The sequence below is a fragment of the Oncorhynchus clarkii genome, chromosome 33 (genome assembly GCF_045791955.1).
Source record: "Oncorhynchus clarkii lewisi isolate Uvic-CL-2024 chromosome 33, UVic_Ocla_1.0, whole genome shotgun sequence".
NCBI classification, from domain to species: domain Eukaryota; kingdom Metazoa; phylum Chordata; class Actinopteri; order Salmoniformes; family Salmonidae; genus Oncorhynchus; species Oncorhynchus clarkii.
Genome location: NC_092179.1, coordinates 20,179,949 through 20,199,329, shown reverse-complemented (window position 1 = coordinate 20,199,329; position 19,381 = coordinate 20,179,949). Strand labels below are relative to the sequence as shown.

The 19,381-nt window shown below is 43.0% G+C and overlaps 2 protein-coding genes and 1 pseudogene across 2 annotated transcripts in view; 2 read left to right on the top strand and 1 right to left on the bottom strand.

Annotated features, from left to right (window-relative positions):
- Positions 1-3,094, top strand: part of LOC139393323 (fatty acyl-CoA reductase 1-like) — a 53,795-nt gene extending 50,701 nt beyond the window's left edge. The window contains exons 9-12 of the mRNA XM_071141879.1: positions 840-1,011; positions 1,277-1,406; positions 1,867-1,994; positions 2,091-3,094. Coding sequence (XP_070997980.1) covers positions 840-1,011; positions 1,277-1,406; positions 1,867-1,994; positions 2,091-2,253 — 593 coding nt within the window. The 3' untranslated portion in view covers positions 2,254-3,094. The remainder of the gene's footprint in view (positions 1-839; positions 1,012-1,276; positions 1,407-1,866; positions 1,995-2,090) is intronic.
- A 3,186-nt stretch (positions 3,095-6,280) lies between these two features.
- Positions 6,281-12,183, bottom strand: LOC139392937 (endoplasmic reticulum-Golgi intermediate compartment protein 2-like; annotated as a pseudogene).
- A 2,913-nt stretch (positions 12,184-15,096) lies between these two features.
- LOC139393265 (lysine-specific demethylase 7B-like) overlaps positions 15,097-19,381 on the top strand; it is a 26,798-nt gene continuing 22,513 nt past the window's right edge. The window contains exon 1 of the mRNA XM_071141766.1: positions 15,097-15,203. Within this exon, the coding sequence (XP_070997867.1) occupies positions 15,106-15,203 (98 nt within the window). The 5' untranslated portion in view covers positions 15,097-15,105. The remainder of the gene's footprint in view (positions 15,204-19,381) is intronic.

Genomic DNA, 19,381 nt, shown 5'->3' with positions numbered 1-19,381 from the left:
GATGTCTTCCTCGCCATTCTCCAGTAGTCGTTGCTGGCCAGCCCAATTAGCATAGTAGAGGGCTGGGTAGCCAGGATCTGTCCTTTACTCCAATGAGGTTGGCATCAGACAACTTTGGTTCAGCTCTTTGCACATCATGGACCGCAGGCTTCAATCACCAGAGTGGTCTTGGAGGGGTATCACAGCTGTAGGAGATGGGCCCAGTCTACTTGGACCTCTGCCTCATTTTCCACCGCTTCAGTCTGCGCGTACGTTTCTTCCTCCACTTGGCTCTCAAAAGTGATGAGATCAACTTGAAAACAAAAGCACTAAAACAGTTATAGGGAATAAATTAAATGGGAAAGCCTCAAAATGACAAAACTACAGCTCAACAGGAGAGAGCTATCCTCGGGCTTACCCCAGATAGTCTTCTACACAGGAGAGAGCTACCCTCGGGCTTACCCCAGATAGTCTTCTACACAAGAGAGAGCTACCCTTGTAAGGCTGTTCACTTCTTTATAGAGGCTGGTGGGTCACGAGGAACAAATTCACACCAGTATCACCCACTGGTTATTTCACTAGCAGTTTCCCCAGCAGTTTTACCTTGGTCTGAGCAGCCTTGATTGCAGCCAGGTGGGGAAGGTGTGCAGCTGCTGTGAATGAGGTCATTAGTGCAACAGAAAACCACACCCTTGGATACATCCCAATTCTCTAATATAGTGGCTGAGGAAAATGTGAGAGGTACTTCCGTAACGTTACACCCCTTAAAATGCCACAACTGAATAGAGCTGTAAGATAGGGATGTCAGCTCCAAGCCAAAGATTCCTTCACTTTTTTAACTCCTTTGTATTCTCTCTCAGAGCACCATGTGATGTCCAGCTTCAAGAGGAACCCTCTGGAGCAGGCTTTCAGAAGGCCCAACGCCAACATCACCTCCAACTACCTGATGAACCAGTATTGGGTCCTGGTCAGCCACAAGTTCCCTGCCCTCATCTACGACCTCTACCTGAGACTGTCTGGACAGAAGCCCCAGTAAGATTACTAATGTCCTGACAATCAGCATTGTCACTAGACCATTGTTCGGTCTATGAAAATTGAACTACCTACTTGTTTTCAACCCAATCAACACATTGTGATGTAAAAATAGATCAAATGATCTGTAATCATAAAGAAATCAGTGTTTGCTGCATACAAGTGATCTTTAATGAAGTCTTCAGTGAAACGAACATTACAATTGTGTACAATATGCATGCAGTACATTTGGACTGCGATCCTCCATTCCTCTCTCTCTGTGTAGGATGATGCGTATCTTCAACCGGCTGCACAAGGCCATCGGCCTGCTGGAGTACTTCAGCAGTCAGGACTGGGAGTGGAACTCAGAGAACATGAACATGCTGATGAGCCACCTCAGCCCCGAGGACAGGAAGGTACAGTAGACTCAGCATCCATCCTCTATGCACACACTATCTCTGCATGTTGATGTATATAGTCAATATGGTATGTATTTCACCTAGTAATGCCACCAAGCCATCATTTCAGCTCAAACAAACAGCTTTATTGATTTCAAGACAACAGGTCACTAATAAAGCAGCATAGCCTAGTGGTTAGAGCATGGACTAGGAACTGAAAGTTTGCAAGATCAAATCCCTGAGCTGACAAGGTAAAAATCTGTCGTTCTGCCCCTGAACAAGGCAGTTAACCCACTGTTCCTAGGCCGTCATTGAAAATAAGAATTTGTTCTTAACTGACTTGCCTAGTTAAATAAAGGTAAAATAAAATACTTACATCATTACATTTCAGAAGGTTAAATTATAGATATCCCAAAGGTTTTCATAATCAACAGAATGTGACCATAATAGCCATGTCTTACTGCTCACTCTCCCCCAGACATTCAACTTTGACGTGCGTCAGCTGAACTGGCCGGAATACATAGAGAACTACTGCATAGGCACCAAGAAGTACGTTCTGAATGAAGACATGTCCGACATCCCTGCAGCCAGGCAACACCTCAGGAAGTGAGTAGACTACTTACAGGGCTGACTGTGTTTGCTCCTGTCTTATTATGAAGAAGGATGTAAATGACAGTGTGTACTTCCAACTCCCTCCCTCAGGCTGAGGAACATCCGCTACACATTCAACACTCTACTGCTGGTCTTCATCTGGAGGGTGTTCATCGCCCGCTCCCAGATGGCTAGGAACATCTGGTACTTTGTGGTCAGCCTCTGCTTCAAGTTCCTCTCCTACTTCAGTGCCTCCAGCACACTCACCAACTGATGACCAACTGGCCGTTGGCCAGCTGAACGCCCTGCTCGCCTCCTCAACCAGACCACACCCCTCAGACCTGCAGCAGCACACAACCCCACTCCTCACCCAGACCACACCCCTCAGACCTGCAGCAGCACCCAACCCCACTCCTCACCCAGACCTCACCCCTCAGACCTCCAGCAGCACCCAACCCCACTCCTCAACCAGACCTCATCCCTCAGACCTCCAGCAGCACACAACCCTACTCCTCAACCAGACCACACCCCTCAGACCTGCAGCAGCACACAACCCCACTCCTCACCCAAACCTCACCCCTCAGACCTGCAGCAGCACAACCCCACTCCTCAACCAGACCTCACCCCTCAGACCTCCAGCAGCACACAACCCCACTCCTCAACCAGACACTGTTCCTTCTGACCCTGTTGTACGTCATACAGTAAAACCAATATGTAAGTGTTATTTATTTTCTAACTACGGCTTTTCTTAAAGCGACAGATTACATATGCAACAATAAACCCATTGTATACTCTCCCCACGTTTTTGCTCATAGTTTACGTCCTCCCCAACCCAGATACAATGTCTTGGAATAGAGGATTTTTTTTTGCATACTTGAAATACTGTATGTCAAGCCTCCACTGAAAGACAATTTCTGTACATTGACTCTTAATGTGTGAATCCTGAGATATCCATGGCCTCTCTTCTTCCATGGGCGATGTGTTTTTACCTTGTATTGGTTTGTACTGACAGAATATTTGGGAACCTGTACTCTGTAGCGAGGCCAGCTAAGGATATCCGAGAGTAACTTCAGTGTTGATCACATTAAAGGCTTTATTCAATCTGTAAAGTTGAAGCGTTACAGACTGTGATATAAATTGAAAAGGTCATTTCCAATTGAGCCAACACATGCAGCTTTTACCGTGAATGCAGTCTGCAAAAGCAGGTACATTCCCTTTGTTTCAATCATGCTGTAAAGTTGAACTTCTGTGATGCGGCTTGAATGGAGCCCTAAATCTTGACCACTAAAGACTGCTCCTGTAGTACTACTAACATCTGACCTGGTTGACGACTACTGAATATTGACATCAGTATGTTTGACATAACACATAAGACACATTTTTTGTTTTACAGTTTGTCCACTTTTTGCCTGTTTTGTACAGCAGTTTATATTGAAACTAAGTTTACTATTTTTTCATCTTTATAAATAATTGCGTCAAACTAAGGCTCGTCTTAAGTGGTACGGCGCATTCGGAAAGTATTCAGACCCCTTGACTTTTTCCAAATTTTGTTAAAATTACAGCCTTGTTCTAAAATTGGTTAAATAAATGTTTTTCCTCAATCTACACACAATACCAAAGCGAAAACAGGTTTAGACATTTTTTTAAATGTATTAAATAAAAACAGAAATACCCTATTTACATAAGTATTCAGACATTTGCTATGAGACTCAATTGAGCTCAGGTGCATCCTGTTTCCATTGATCATCCTTGAGCTGTTTCTACAACTTGGAGTCCACCTGTGGTAAATTCAATTGATTGGACATGATTTGGAAAGGCACACAACTGTCTAAGGTCCCACAGTTGACAGTGCATGTCAGTGCAAAAACCAAGCCATGAGGTCGAAGGAATTGTCCGTAGAGCTCTGAGACGGGATTATGTTGAGGCACAGATCTGGGGAAGGGTACCAAAAGATTTCTACAGCATTGAAGGTCCCCAAGAACACAGTGGCCTCCATCATTCTTAAATGGAAGAAGTTTGGAACCACCAAAACTCTTCCTAGAGCTGGCTGCCCAGTAATCGTCACGTCTGGAGGAAACCTGGCACTATCCCTACGGTGAAGCATGGTGGTGGCAGCATTATGCTGTGGGAATGTTTTTTAGTGGCAGGGACTGGGAGACTAGTCAGGATAGAAGGAAAGAGGAATGGAGAAGTACAGAGATCCTTGATGAAAAACCTGCTCCAGAGCGCTCAGAACATCAGACTGGGGCGAAGGTTCACCTTCCAACAGGACAACGACCCTAAGCACACAGCCAAGACAATGCAGGAGTGGCTTCGGGACAAGTCTCTGAAATGTCCGTGGCCCAGCCAGAGCCCGGACTTGAACCCGATCAAACATCTCTGGAGAGACCTGAAAATAGCTGTGCAGCAACGCTCCCCATCCAACCTGACAGAGCTTGATAGGATCTGCAGAGCAGAATGGGAGAAACTTCCCAAATACAGGTGTGCCAAGCTTGTAGCGTCATACCCAAGAAGACTCTGTAATCTCTACCAAAGGTGCTTCAACAAAGTACTGAGTAAAGGGTCTGAATATTTATGTAAATGTGATACTTCAGTTTTTATAAATTTGCTCAAATTTATAAAGACCTGTTTTTGCTTTGTCATTATGGGGTATTGTGTGTAGTTTAATCAATTTAAGAACAAGGCTGTAACGTAACAGTGTGGAAAAAGTCAAGGGGTCTGAATACTTTCCGAATGCACTGTAGATGGTGACAGTATCGTATATAAAACAAGTTTAGAAGATGTGTAAATAGTTCTATATTATTTTTCTAGACGACTTAAACGAGTAGTATTCTTGAGTGTTGATTCTGCAGGAGTCTGACTCTACCACAGAGCTCCCCAGACTAGATCTGAAGTGTTACTTGTGGCAGACAGCAGCAGTCCATTTTTTAATGAGATGATACATCTATATACAGTATCAATGGTAGAAGTCTTGACTAAATGTACCTCAAATCCTCCCTCTGGAAAAACATGTTTTTATGTGAGCCAGTAATGCTGTGCAACAATAGTGACCGTCCTTTCCTAAATTCAGTAAGGGACTATGAACCAAATGCATGCCCAACAATGAAGTTGAACAAAATGTCCTGCTTTTTATGGATCTTGGCATCTGTCATGTTGATAACAAAGCAGTGTCTTTGTTATGATACATAGTGGAAGCAGAGCACTGTGGGTAGATCAGTGCTAACTGGGAAGTGTTCTGTGAACTGCAACACTTACGACTTTGTTTATTTTGTTGAATTTTCCTTTTTCAAATGTAAATTGGCAAATGTTAAATGACCCTCTATTCCTGCTCTGAAAACACTTAACATTTGTTTGGCAAAACATGAATAAACCAAAAGACAAATTGGTCAGTGTGCTAATCATTCTGCTTCATACACTGCTGCCTCATGTAGAAAATAGATTTAGCCTACTTCCATGGCTGCGTTTATACAGGCAGCCCAATTCTGATCTTTTTAAAAACTAAATGGTCTTTTGCCCAATCAGATCTGAAAAGATTGGACGTGAAAAGATGTGATGTGATTGGTCAAAAGACCAATTAGTGGAATAAAAGATCCAAAATGGACTGCTTGTGTAAGCGCAGGCTAAGAGCATGCACCATCACCAGAAGATAGTGGGATACCAAACGAGAGAGATTTAAATGAATGTAAGGTGTACAACATGAAGTGATGAAGTGCACTAAAACACATGTAATAGGACATCTCCCATTGACAGATGTGAAACAGATACTGAACAACAGTGCAAATAGATAGAAATAGAACAAACATGACATGCAAGTTAATGGTATGAATGATAACATAGGAGGATCAGAATTCATTCAGCCTAACTTACAGATGACAATGTCCCAATACCTTTACACACTAAGCCTCATAAAACTGGGGAGTTAGCTGCTTTCCATTTTCCAGTGTAAAATACATATTTACAGGATATAAATATTATAATGGTAGTCATGAGGATACTGTCCAAAACAATGAATAGAACAATTATGATTGTCGGATCCTAATCAGTTTACTCTTATTTGGTTCAAAACAAACTCCCAGTAATCCACATACTTGTGATTGGAGACTTCTCTTCCTGGATTCCCCCACAGGTGAAGGGACAGTAGGTGCACAATCAGCAGCAGGCTCCAGGTCCCATATCCACAAAGCGTCTCACAGTAGGAATGCTGATCTAGGATCTGTCCATATAATCTTATGATCCAAAAGGGTGAAACTGATCCAAGCTCAGCACTCCTACTCAGAGAGCTTTGTGGATATGGGCGCAGGTCAGAGGGCTACTCCTGTACGTGTCAGGAGCGGAGCAGCACGGTTGTTCACATGGGCATCTGGGAGAACCACCTGGAAATAGAGAACATGTAGAGGTACAGTGTAAATACACTACTACCAGTGAGACACAGGGAACCTGGTACATGGAAGGATTTACCATCATTTTGTGACATAGTTTCAGTGGCAATAAAGAAGACTGGGCTCACCTCTCTGGGTTTATATGGGCCTAGTTTGAAGCGACAGCAGACTGTCAAAACAGAAGCCAACAAACCCATAGATCATGCCTGTGGGAGAGAGAAGATCAATGAAGATGTTCAGGGTGCATTTCTCTAACGTGGCACAGTATCAGGCTGGTAAAGCAACCGTGGAATGATTTGTGAGACATGAACAGTATGAGGTCTGCCCATGACACTGGGTGGTAAGAGTGAGTGTTGTCTGGACCTGTGGTGGAGAAGATACCCCCGATGATGCCACAGAGTCGTACCAGGAACTGCCAGAGGGGCATGTGCTGCTCACTGACCGTCACCATCAGAGAGCTGGTGTCGTACTTCATAAAGATCCCTGACACCGTGGCTGCCCGCCGCATGGTTGATCACCCGCTCCTAGACCAGACAGTGGGTAGGTAGAGTGGGGTGGGGGTTAATCTCTCCTTTACACACACACACACACACACACACACACACACACACACACACACACACACACACACACACACACACCTATTTAACATCTAGCTTTTGTGTATGTGAATATGTGTGTTTGTAAGAGAGAAATCTATGGCTGTCTCAGGTGGTGGTGTTATACAGCAGAGCTTGAAGTAACTTTTGGCAGCCAGCAGAAGGAGCTGAATGGACTGGATGGATGGATGAGGAGACTGATCTGTTATCTGAACCCACTGCAGCATCCTCCATCATGGTCAACATCAAATAGAATTCCTCCCCCCCTGATGGTTAATATGAGGATTTGGGGAAGGCAGGCTGATACTAGATCTGTGCCTAAATCAGGACTTACCCTGTCCGTCACAGAGAACTGGTGATTTGGGGAAGGCAGGCTGATACTAGATCTGTGCCTAAATCAGGACTTACCCTGTCCGTCACAGAGAACTGGTGTTTGTTCTGCCGACACCTTGGACGTGTGCAGTTTGGTAGGAACCACCGTAATGAAATACTGGAACATCTCATTATCTGCAACAACAAGACAAAGAGCAAAGCCTTTAAACCCATCCATCTAGTGACAGACTACACAGACTACACAGAAAGGTGAAATAGGGGGCTTCAGTTCTTTCCCCTGGAGAAACTAGGCTGCTTTGAATGGCAAGTGAATGAAAGCAAGCCTGCAGTGAATCCACATCAAATGGATACAAATAACTACATTTTCTCCCTGCAAACTCATGACGCCATGCTGAGCAGCATAGGCTGGAAGCTACACATTGAGTAACAGCTGAATGAGGTTTGATAAGAACATATTCATGTGTTTACTTCCTGGTCTCGGTGAGGAGGATCAGTAACTTACGGTTGCTGGTAATTTTCTCTGTCCCGTCCAGAGAATTGATGATGCCGGGGATCTCTTCTCCGAAAGACACATGGTCTATCCGATGGGAGAAGTCGTACGCTGAAATGCATTGATGAAACCCAGCTCACATTCAGTCAGGTGAAATAGGACAGTGAAAACCTCTATTTGGGAGTGAATCATTCTGAGAAAATAGTTATTTGGCACTGCATTAGAATACATACTGCTCTTATCTATCACTTGAAACATGGAAATTCAGATTAAATGTAAGCAACCAGAGAACAGTACTAATGTTGTCCTTGTCAAAAACAAATAACTTATGCAAATGAGTGTCACCCTTTCCTGGTCAGGCTGACAGAGAACCTACTGTCATGGCTTACAAAAGCTGCTATATGAGCATGGCCACGAGGATGATGAATAGGCCTGAGATAGACAGAGGGTTGGAAGCGTGAGGAGCATTTTCATCAAAAAAATATATACTGTGCTCTATAGGTTGAGTGCCCTTTTTCCCATCAGACATATAGACTCATAAATCATTTGCAGCATCAATTTGTGGAGCTTGGAATCTTCTAACATATGAGACAAACACCATGAACTTCTGAGTCTGTGGCAGTATTACATAGCTTTCCCCCATTACACCCATAAATAATGATTTACATACAACATGCACTTAAATATAACCCTGTTGTTCGGGCCCTGAATGCTGATTGGTTGAAGTAGAGGTCGACCAATTAATCGGAATGGTCAATTAATTAGGGGCGATTTCAAGTTTTCATAACAATCGGAAATCGGTATTCTTTGACGTTTTTTTGTTTTTTTACACCTTTATTTAATCTTTATTTAACGAGGCAAGTCAGTTAAGAACACATTCTTATTTTTAATGATGGCCTAGGAACGGTGGGTTAACTGCCTCGTTCAGGGGCAGAATGACAGATTTTCACCTTGTCAGCTCAGGGGATTCAATCTTGCAACCTTACAGTTAACTCGTCCAATGCTCTAACCACCTGATTACATTGCACACCACGAGAAGCCTGCCTGTTACGCGAATGCAGTAAGAAGCCATGGTAAGTTGCTAGCTAGTTAAACTTATTTTATAAAAAACAATCAATCAATCATAATCACTAGTTAACTACACATGGTTGATGATATTACTAGTTTATGTAGCATGTCCTGCGTTGCATATAATCGATGCAGTGCGTATCGTTGCTCCAATGTGTACCTAACTATAAACATCAATGCCTTTCTTAAAATCAATACACAGAAGTATATATTTTTTAAACCTGCATATTTAGCTACAAGAAATCCAGGTTAGCAGGCAATATTAGCCAGGTGAAATTGTGTCACTTCTCTTGCGTTCATTGCACTCAGAGTCAGTGTATATGCAACAGTTTGGGCCGCCTAATTTGCCGCCTAATTTACGTAATTATGACATAACATTGAAGGTTGTGCAATGTAACAGGAATATTTAGACTAATGGATGCCACCTGTTAGATAAAATACGGAACGGTTCCATATTTCACTGAAGTAATAAATGTCTTGTTTTCGAGATGATAGTTTCCGGATTCGACCATATTAATGACCTAAGGCTCGTATTTCTGTGTGTTATTATGTTATAACTAAGTCTATGATTTAATAGAGCAGTCTGACTGAGCGGTGGTAGGCAGCAGCAGGCTCGTAAGCATTCATTCAAACAGCACTTTCGTGCGTTTTGCCAGCAGCTCTTCGTTGTGCTTCAAGCATTGAGCTGTTTATGACTTCAAGCCTATCAACTCCTGAGATTAGGCTGGTGTAACCGATGTGAAATGTCTAGCTAGTTAATAGCGTTTCAAACGTCACTCGCTCTGAGACTTGGAGGGGTTGTTCCTCTTGCTCTGCATGGGTAACGCTGCTTCGAGGGTGGCTGTTGTCGATGTGTTCCTGGTTCGAGCCCAGGTAGGAACGAGGAGAGGGACGGAAGCTATACTGTTACACTGGCAATAATAAAGTGCCTATAAGAACATCCAATAGTCAAAAGGTATATGAAATACAAATGGTATAGAGAGAAATAGTCCTATAATTCCTATAATAACTACAACCTAAAACTTCTTACCTGGGAATATTGAAGACTCATGTTAAAAGGAACCACCAGCTTTCATATGTTCTCATGTTCTGAGCAAGGAACTTAAACGTTAGCTTTCTTACATGGCACATATTGCACTTTTACTTTCTTCTCCAACACTTTGTTTTTGCATTATTTAAACCAAATTGAACATGTTTCATTATTTATTTGAGACTAAATTGATTTTATTGATGTATTATACTAAGTTAAAACAAGTGTTCATTCAGTATTGTTGTAATTGTCATTATTACAAAAAAAAATTGTATTTGTATTTATTTATTTTATTATTTATTTATTTAAATCGGCCGATTAATCGGTATCGGCCTTTTCTGGTCCTCCAATAATCGGTATAGGTATCGGCATTTAAAAATCATAATCGGTCGACCTCTAGTTGAAAGCCGTGGTATATCAGACTGTATACCATGGGTATGATGACAAAACATTACTATTTACTGGTCTAATTACGTTGGTAACCAATTTATAATAGCAATAAGGCACTCCAGGGGTTTGTGGTATATGGCCAATGCACCACGGCTAAGGGCTGTATCCAGGCACTCTGTGTTGCGTCGTGACTAAGAACAGTCATTAGCCGTGGTATGCCCCCTAGGTCTACTAACCTAGGGGGCAAGGCAGGCCTACTAACCTCGGGGGCAAGGCAGGCCTACTAACCTCGGGGGCAAGGCAGGCCTACTAACCTCGGGGGCAAGGCAGGCCTACTAACCTCGGGGGCAAGGCAGGCCTACTAACCTCGGGGGCAAGGCAGGCCTATTAACCTCGGGGGCAAGGCAGGCCTACTAACCTCGGGGGCAAGGCAGGCCTACTAACCTAGGGGGCAAGGCAGACCTACTAACCTAGGGGGCAAGGCAGGCCTACTAACCTTGGGGGCAAGGCAGGCCTACTAACCTTGGGGGCAAGGCAGGCCTACTAACCTTGGGGGCAAGGCAGGCCTACTAACCTTGGGGGCAAGGCAGGCCTACTAACCTAGGGGGCAAGGCCATAGGAGCTCCATTTAGAACACTCTTGTACAAGACTCCTGTAGAGAAAGCTCCTCCCTCAACCTGTTCTGTATCAGCAACAGGGTCCTAAGGAGAGTTGTGAGAGGGAGAAACAGGTTAACTACTCATTTCATACAGGAAGGAGGACAAAATTGTTTTTTTCTTTTGGAATGTGGTTGAGTGAGATTTTCTGACTATTAACAAAGTGCTTAACTTTTAAATTCATGATATGTAGCCATTGATTATTTAAGAATAAAACATAAATGTCTTGTGAGCTTAGTTTCACTGTCTAACCCAATCAGAACTGTCTAACCCAAAATAGAAGCTTGTTTTACTCTTTTTTTTATAAACAATGTACTTGTAAACAAACACTGTATAGGCTCAACAACAAAAAATAACAATTATCATTTTGATATCATGGATGGTCAGTCCTTGGATCCATAGCTCTCTCTATGAATTTGAAAGTGGTTACATTCTAAACTGCTTACCTCTGCCACAGTCTTTGCTGCGGAGTCAGCTCAAAAATCACCTGAACATTTATACACATGGAAGAAAATACACAGGGAAGAAAAACTCCCAGGGTTTGGGATCACCAGTCTATTTGTATGTAATATAAAGCTTGTGATCTACTCACAGGCTCATACTGAATGCCATTTGATGTTATCATAGTCTCTGCCAGGTCCAGAATGTCTGCACCCACATCTGAAAGAGCACACCAACTCAATCTTTAGCTCCAGGGGGTTGTGGGGAAAATGATACAGTACATCTAACCCTAACCCAAAATATGAAGGCCTACATTTCATGAATGATTCCAATAAATAATGTGTGATAAGGTTGAATACTTACGTTGGCATTTCATGGCAACTGTAATATCTATGTTTATTCTCAATTTACTGTAAATGAAGAAAGTACTGTCAGATTCCAAGATAATGTATTGGCAGTAAAACATAGTTCAGTCTTAAATAAGAGCTTATCATGATGAAACAAAATCAACAGTTCTATGTACCTTGAAATTGAATCAGCATTCAGACATATGTGAGCAGTATTGAGAGTGAAATCTCACCTGTCCCCTCTGTGGCTGTGGTCTCGACATAGCTCTCTGGGACCTTGGGGTTGGCATCCAGCTCCTTAACCAGACTCAGGGCTTTCTTCCTGTACAGACGCCTCATCTTCAGGACCACTCTCCACGTCCTCCCTTCATACACCTGGGAAAGAGAAATCATACAGAATAGTCCATTATGTTTTTTTTCTCTAATCTGTGTAATATAGGAATAAAACAATATGCAGGTTACCACCATCATCGCTGCACACATCGGTCATACCTGGCTAGGCTTTTTCAGTTTTTAAACAACTAATTATAAATGTTTTTCTGTGAGTTCAATGTGCACATTGCACAGTTTCTCTAAAGAGAAATGAGATCCAGCCTGAACTGTGCAATGTGTTGTAGGTTCCAACAGGCCAATATTCTACATAGTTTAGTGCATAAAACATGGTAATTAACTACAATGACCATAATCCATTTCGCATCTACCTGTCAGGTCCGTTTCTTCTTTTTTTTTTACACCTGCTACGGAAGATGCAAGAATGCATGACCATGAGGGGATGGATATAGAGTACCACAGTGTGAGTCATAAAACCTAGTGGTCAAACAAAGAAATGGTTCCAATCATTTTTCCAGCATTAATTTTTCCCATAGGGGACTTTAGAAACACTTAAAATAATGGCTGTTTCGTGTAGGCTTACCGTGCCTGGAGTGACGTTTTGTTAACCGTGTAAATCTCTCTAGGACAAGGTCACTTTTGATGGCTAGGTTTTATGGGTTTTATGACACCTCTATTGAGAGCAGCTGTTGCTTGGCCAGGTATCTCTAGCTGAAAATACATGATCAAAGTGATTGATAGTTGGTATTCAGTAGTCAAAAGTATGTGATTTTGTCAGACAGCATAGGCAGCAGCTCTATAACGATGAGATGATGTCTTGGAATTAAATAATAGTCATCCAATTTTAAAAAAACGAATATAAACAACGGAAATAAATTAATGTGAATATGATGGTTAATAAGTGATAGCAGTAATGGGCAGTCACTACCGTCATCACAGTATATTTATTAATTGTTTTATTCTGTGTTATTACTGCATTTAACCCAAAGTCGAAAACCGTGATTATTTTTTAATAATGAACCAAAATCGAACCGATCTCAAAAAACAATCGCTCAGCACTACCGCCAATAACGTTATCTATGCAAAACAACTGAAATAGCCCACCAACGTCAATAGGCTATATAGTGTTTCCTTCAATGGCTAGTGATAGTAAACATCATAGAGCCACATAACAACACCAGCCTCACCAACGAAAGCTACAAGTGAGCAAAGATGCTCATGGCTGTCTGAGAACCATTCATTCATCATTGTCTTTTCTTACCTCGGTTTCATGCGTCTATACTCCAGTAAATTGATTGCAAAGAAGATATCAATTCATAACATTATAACTAATGAAAAAAGACGTTTGTTTGATTCTAGCGTCCTTTACGGGGTGCTGTCTTGTCTTAGCAACACGACCACCCGCTAGGCGATAGGAACTGTCAATGGTCATTTTCCATTAGCGCCACCTGTCGACGAGCTCGCGAATGGCTCTAAATATGTTGTCATTTTACGCATTGTGCATCTGATGGCGCTCGAGTCCGTGAAAATACTCTCACGCCGCATTCTTTGTCTTCTTTCAAAGCTTGTTCCCTAAAGTGTAGGACATTAGTCCAAATTTTGCATCAGTTTATCAAGTTCAAAACTATTTTATGTTTACAGGATGATAACTGTTTGTATTAGCTTCACTATTTTAGACCTAGCTATATCATGCCTAGTATTTTGCTGTTGCACAGTAAATGAGTGTGATAATGTTTTTACAACATACCTTTTACTTTAAACATACACATTAAGTATACATTGCAATTCCGTTTTCCATTTGAACATATATTCATCCCTTATAATTGGCCTGCTCTGACTGCATGTTGGCACACACACACTGCTTCTTCAACTGAAGTAACTCCAGCTGTTTAGACTTTATAATTAATTAAGAGGCATTGTTGGGCTCATGCACAGCTAACATCAGTAGGTTATGAGAATTAGGGCTAGGGTTAGCTAAAATTCTCCCTGGCGCAAGTAGAAAATATCTAATCACAACCAGCCCTGTCCTGAGAACAGTCTTGGTTTCCACTAATGCGATTCTGCTTAAACAGACCAATGCAGGCGAAGTATCCTGCCTGGCTGATGCTTATTCAGACATGCCGACTATGGTGACAACAGCTCATTAAAGCAGCGTGGCTCCCCACAGGGAGCTGTCATGAAACCTCAGGGAATGCCCCAGGCCATATACACACCATCATGACTGATGGGCTTTGACCTAAGCACCATGCAACACCCTCAAATCAAGCTGTAGCAAGACAATTTAAACATTCAACCTCAGTTACACTTACACGTTAAAATCCGACAATTATTGGCATGTTTATGAAATATCGACTTCTAAATAGCATCATTGTCTCTCCTTAGGATGGCTTCATAAATGGTTATCTAGTATAAATACAGTATCAGGCACATGCCAAAGTCAGCAAATGACTGCATGTTTCCATAGGTGCAGTCACGGTGCCGCATGCCTTGCATGCATTAAGCCTACTTGACTATGCAGAGCTGCACAGATGGGTTTATGGGGGGATGGGCACTGTCAGCTCACACAGATCAAACGGGTCGGCAGTCCTATTGCTATTCCCTACGCACAAAGCACGTAAAGCACGTCACAAACGCACGGTGAGAAATACCAGGCAGGGAGAGCATTTTGTTGTGTTGCTCACGCTTCCTGTATTCTGAACCAGGCCATATGAGTCCAAACCAATGGCAGTGCTTTTCCTGCTGAGTGCAGCCTTGGGCACTTTGACCAAGTTGTGTCAGTTTGCATCATATCAGTGTTGTTTATAGGTCAACGATTACTGTCGAGTTAAATAAAATAAAAACTATTTACATCATTCACAATGTTATAAGTATAGGTATTTGCTATTACACTGAGTAACTAGATGGAAATAAATCATTTGGAAATTGACGTCAGAGATAGGCTTGCCCCAATGGCTTTCCCATGCTTTCTTTCGCATATGATCGGGTTTCCCCTCGACTCTTTCCGCGTACCCAACCAAATCCCCGCCCCACTTTATTCCTGCGTTGTTTGGGGACAGTAGGAAGATGGCGGCGGCCCCGCTGTACTGTGTCTGCCGGCAGTCTTATGATGTGAGCCGGTTCATGATCGAATGCGACCTCTGTAACGACTGGTTTCATGGCAGGTATGGAGATTACACCTTCCTTGACACATGCAATCGATTTAACCGAATAAACGAACAGCAGGTGCTTGGGAGTAAGCGAGGATTGTCTTGCAGTTGTGACTGCTATTTGTGTGTAACCGGGTCTCTCACACTTGGCACCTCGAGCTAGCTAAACTTTACAAAATAGTAAACCGAGCCAGTGTGTTTTATTTCTATTATACATATTGGGAGTTAGTATTTTACTCTACTTATTGGGCTATTAATCGTGTGTGTTGGAGGTTTAAATGTTATCTTAGCCGAAAGCAGTTTGTCAAAAGAAATTAGCCTAACGTTACTAGTTTGCTACCGTTAGCTTGCCAGCTAAGCTTGTGTGTGACGAGCTGTCAATCACGGTGATCAAAGCCAGCCCTTTAAACATTTGGTCTGTTGAAAGAAGCCTATAGGCTTAGCCTATCCAATTGAGTTGAGAACAAAGTTGCCGTGGGCGTGGGTTCTGATTTTAATCCAGCTTGTCATCCTTTACTATTGAGTTGGGTTAATGCTAGTCTGCTTAATCAGCCTCTAATATACAATAATTGTGTATTACAGCCTGATTAATCAGACTATGTTCGTGCATGTGACAACCTGACCTGATCCTAATAGACTTTCCTATTTAGGCCACGTGCTTTTGTGAATTGGATTTAAATGTAACATCAATCTCTGGCACATTCTTGGTGGCATCACTTCACTATCCAAGTGACCTCCACTAGCCAAGTGACCTCTTGCATGATCAACATTTTTAAGGGTAACTACACAAATCCTACTATTTGAGTGAGTGTCCTCATTTGACCTTGTTTATTTTTATCCCTAACTATTTAGTGGCCAAAAACCTAAGATGAGAAAATATGATTGTTTTTGAGCTTTTGATTGACAGCTCGAGGTTGGGTATTTAAATCCCCCCTCTCACCGAAAATAGGCACGTGTTATACCCCTAGTGGAAGAAAGGAGTATTGAGGAGAAAATTAAAGACAACTAATATGAATACAATAACAGTTTGGCTTGTGTGGATATTACAAAGCTATTGCGTAACTACACTCTGTAGACTGCCAAGAACGCAACGCCCAGAATGATGGGATGCCTGAGCCAGGGAACTCAGTCTGTGTCATGTGCCAAAAGAAGAGGAACAAACTTTGGAGCTTCCCCATTGACTAATAACACATGTACACACTGCTCTGCCCAAAACCAGGGGCTTCTCTACCAATCTTTCCCATCAGGCTCGCCAGAAGGAAGTGGCATGCCTCTGGCTGTGAATGGTATGCAAACGTAGTGGAAAGCAGAGAAGCTGCCATGCCTGCACCGGAATCCTGGTGCCCGCTTGTCGGCACACCACCATACTTCCACAAGTGTGAGCCGGGGTTGTGACTAGCTGCCTGGCCAGGAGGGAATCTGCTTTCTCTCACCAGTGACTGAACCCTGGATACTCGTATACACAAGTATGGCTTACGGCTCCCAAACGGAACTAGGCAGAGGAGCCAACCAGAGTGCTCTGTGTTGTTTATAAGGTGTAGACTATGGACCAGGAAGGGGGAGAAGACAGAAATAGTGCCCTGCTAGTTTCCTAATGGCCTAACACACTACACTACAGGCATGTGCATAGGGCCTGTGCAGTAAAAGAGCCTCACATCCACTGAGCTGGCCTGTGCTGCGGATGCTTCTGCTGAGACTATGGAGATGGCACACTGCTGAGACATTGCATTACGAACGACAACAAACCCTGTATGGCGTCAGTGGCTCACGTTGCAGCCCACAGACCTGCGTCTCTCTCCACGCTGCGTGGGTGTGACTCCCAGTTCATGTCTGGTTCTGGTAGAGTGTGTGGTAGTGGTGAGACAGCAGAGACTGGATGGGACACAGGGGAATGATTGATGGTAGCTCCACAGAGGCAACTTCAATGTACCATCCATCATTATGTCCTACACTCTCAGCCAGGGGAAAAGGCTGAAGAGAGATGGATGCTCTCCCCCTGTCCTCCTCCTCCATGTTGTGAGAGAATTTGAATTTGTGGGAGGGCTTGTGTTTTTAGTGTGTGTGACTCAGACCTCAGATGATGGTTAGTGTCATGTTTACATTCATTAGTGGGACTCTGTGGGGTCTTTGTCTCTGGGGTATGCCAATGACATTACTCTCAGATTGATCAATGCTGATTAGGAGTTCAACAGCATCATGTATTGATTTTCAGTCGTTTAGAGTCACAGGATATTAGTTGGTCCGCTAATGACGATGACACCTACTTTGCCTACATACAGTTGAAGTCGGAAGTTTACATACACTTAGGTTGGAGTCATTTAAAACTTGTTTTTCAACCACTCCACAAATGTCCTGTTAACAAACTATAGTTTTGGAAAGTCGGTTAGGACATCTACTTTGTGCAAGTAATTTTTCCAACAATTGTTTAGACAGATTATTTCACTTATAATTCACTGTATCACAATTCTAGTGGGTCAGAAGGTTACATACACTAAGTTGACTGTCTTTAAACATCTTGGAAAATTCCAGAAAATGATATCATGGCTTTAGAAGCTTCTGATAAATTATGTAAATTAGCCTGAGTCAATTGGAGGTGTAGCTGTGGATGAACAGTTGAAGTCAGAAGTTTACATACACCTTAGCCAACTACATTTAAACTCAGTTTTTCACAATTCCTGACATATAATCCAAGTAAAAAATCCCTGTCTCTGGTCAGTTAGGATCACCACTTTATTTTAAGAATGTGAAATGTCAGAAAAATAGAGTTATTTATTTCAGCTTTTATATTTTATCACATTCCAAGTGGGTTAGAAGTTTACATTACACTTTAGTTAGTATTTGGTAGCATTGCCTTTATATTGTTTAACTGTTTTTCAAATGTTTTGGGTAGCTTTCCACAAGCTTGCCACAATAAGGTGGGTGAATTTTGGCCCATTTGGCCTCCTTGCTCGCACACGGTTTTTCAGTTCTGTCCACACATTTTCTATGGGATTGAGGTCAGGGCTTTGTGATGGCCACTCCAATACCGTGACTTTGTTGTCCTTAAGCCATTTTGCCACAACTTTGGAAGTCTGCTTGGGCTCATTGTCTATTTGGAAGACCCATTTTCTTCATCTTTTTTTTTGTTTGAATTTTACCCCTTTTTCTCCCCAATTTCGTGGTATCCAATTGTTAGTAGTTACTATCTTGTCTCATCGCAACAACTCCCGTACGGGCTCGGGAGAGACGAAGGTTGAAAGTCATGCGTCCTCCGATACGCAACCCAACCAAGCCGCACTGCTTCTTAACACAGCGCGCATCCAACCCGGAAGCCAGCCGCACCAATGTGTTGGAGGAAACCCTGTGCACCTGGCGACCTGTTTAGCGTGCAATGCGCCACAGGAGTCGGCCCGCCACATGAGTCGCTAGTGCGCGATTAGACAAGGATATCCCTACCGGCCAACCCTCCCTAACCCGGACGACGCTAGGCCAATTGTGCGTCGCCCCACGGACCTGCCGGTCGCGGCAGGCTGCTACAGAGCCTGGGCGCGAACCCAGAGTCTCTGGTGGCACAGCTAGCACTGCGATGCAGACCACTGCGCCACCCGGGTGGCGGAAGACCCATTTTCAACCAAGCTTTAACTTCCTGACTGATGTCTTGACATGTTGCTTCAATGTATCCACATAATTTTCCTCCCTCATGATGCCATCTATTTTGTGAAGTGCACCAGTCCGTCCTGCAGCAAAGCACCCCCACAACATGATGCTGCCACCCCTGTGCTTCACGGTTGGGATGGTGTTCTTTGGCTTGCAAACTTCCCCCTTTTTCCTCCAAATGTAACGATGGACATTATGGCCAAACAGTTCTATTTTTGTTTCATCAGACCAGAGGACATTTCTCCAAAAAGTACGTTCTTTGCCTCCATGTGCAGTTGCAAACTGTAGTCTCTTTTTTATGGTGGTTTTGGAGCAGTGGCTTCTTCCTTGCTGAGGGGCCTTTCAGGTTATGGCAATATAGGACTCGTTTTTACTGTGGATATAGATACTTTGTACCTGTTTCCTCCAGCATCTTCACAAGGTCTTTAGTAGTTGTTCTGGGATTGATTTGCACTTTTCGCACCAATGTATGTTCATCTCTAGGAGACAGAACGTGTCTCCTTCCTGAGCGGTATGGCGGCTGTGTGGTCCCATGGTGTTTATACTTGCATACTATT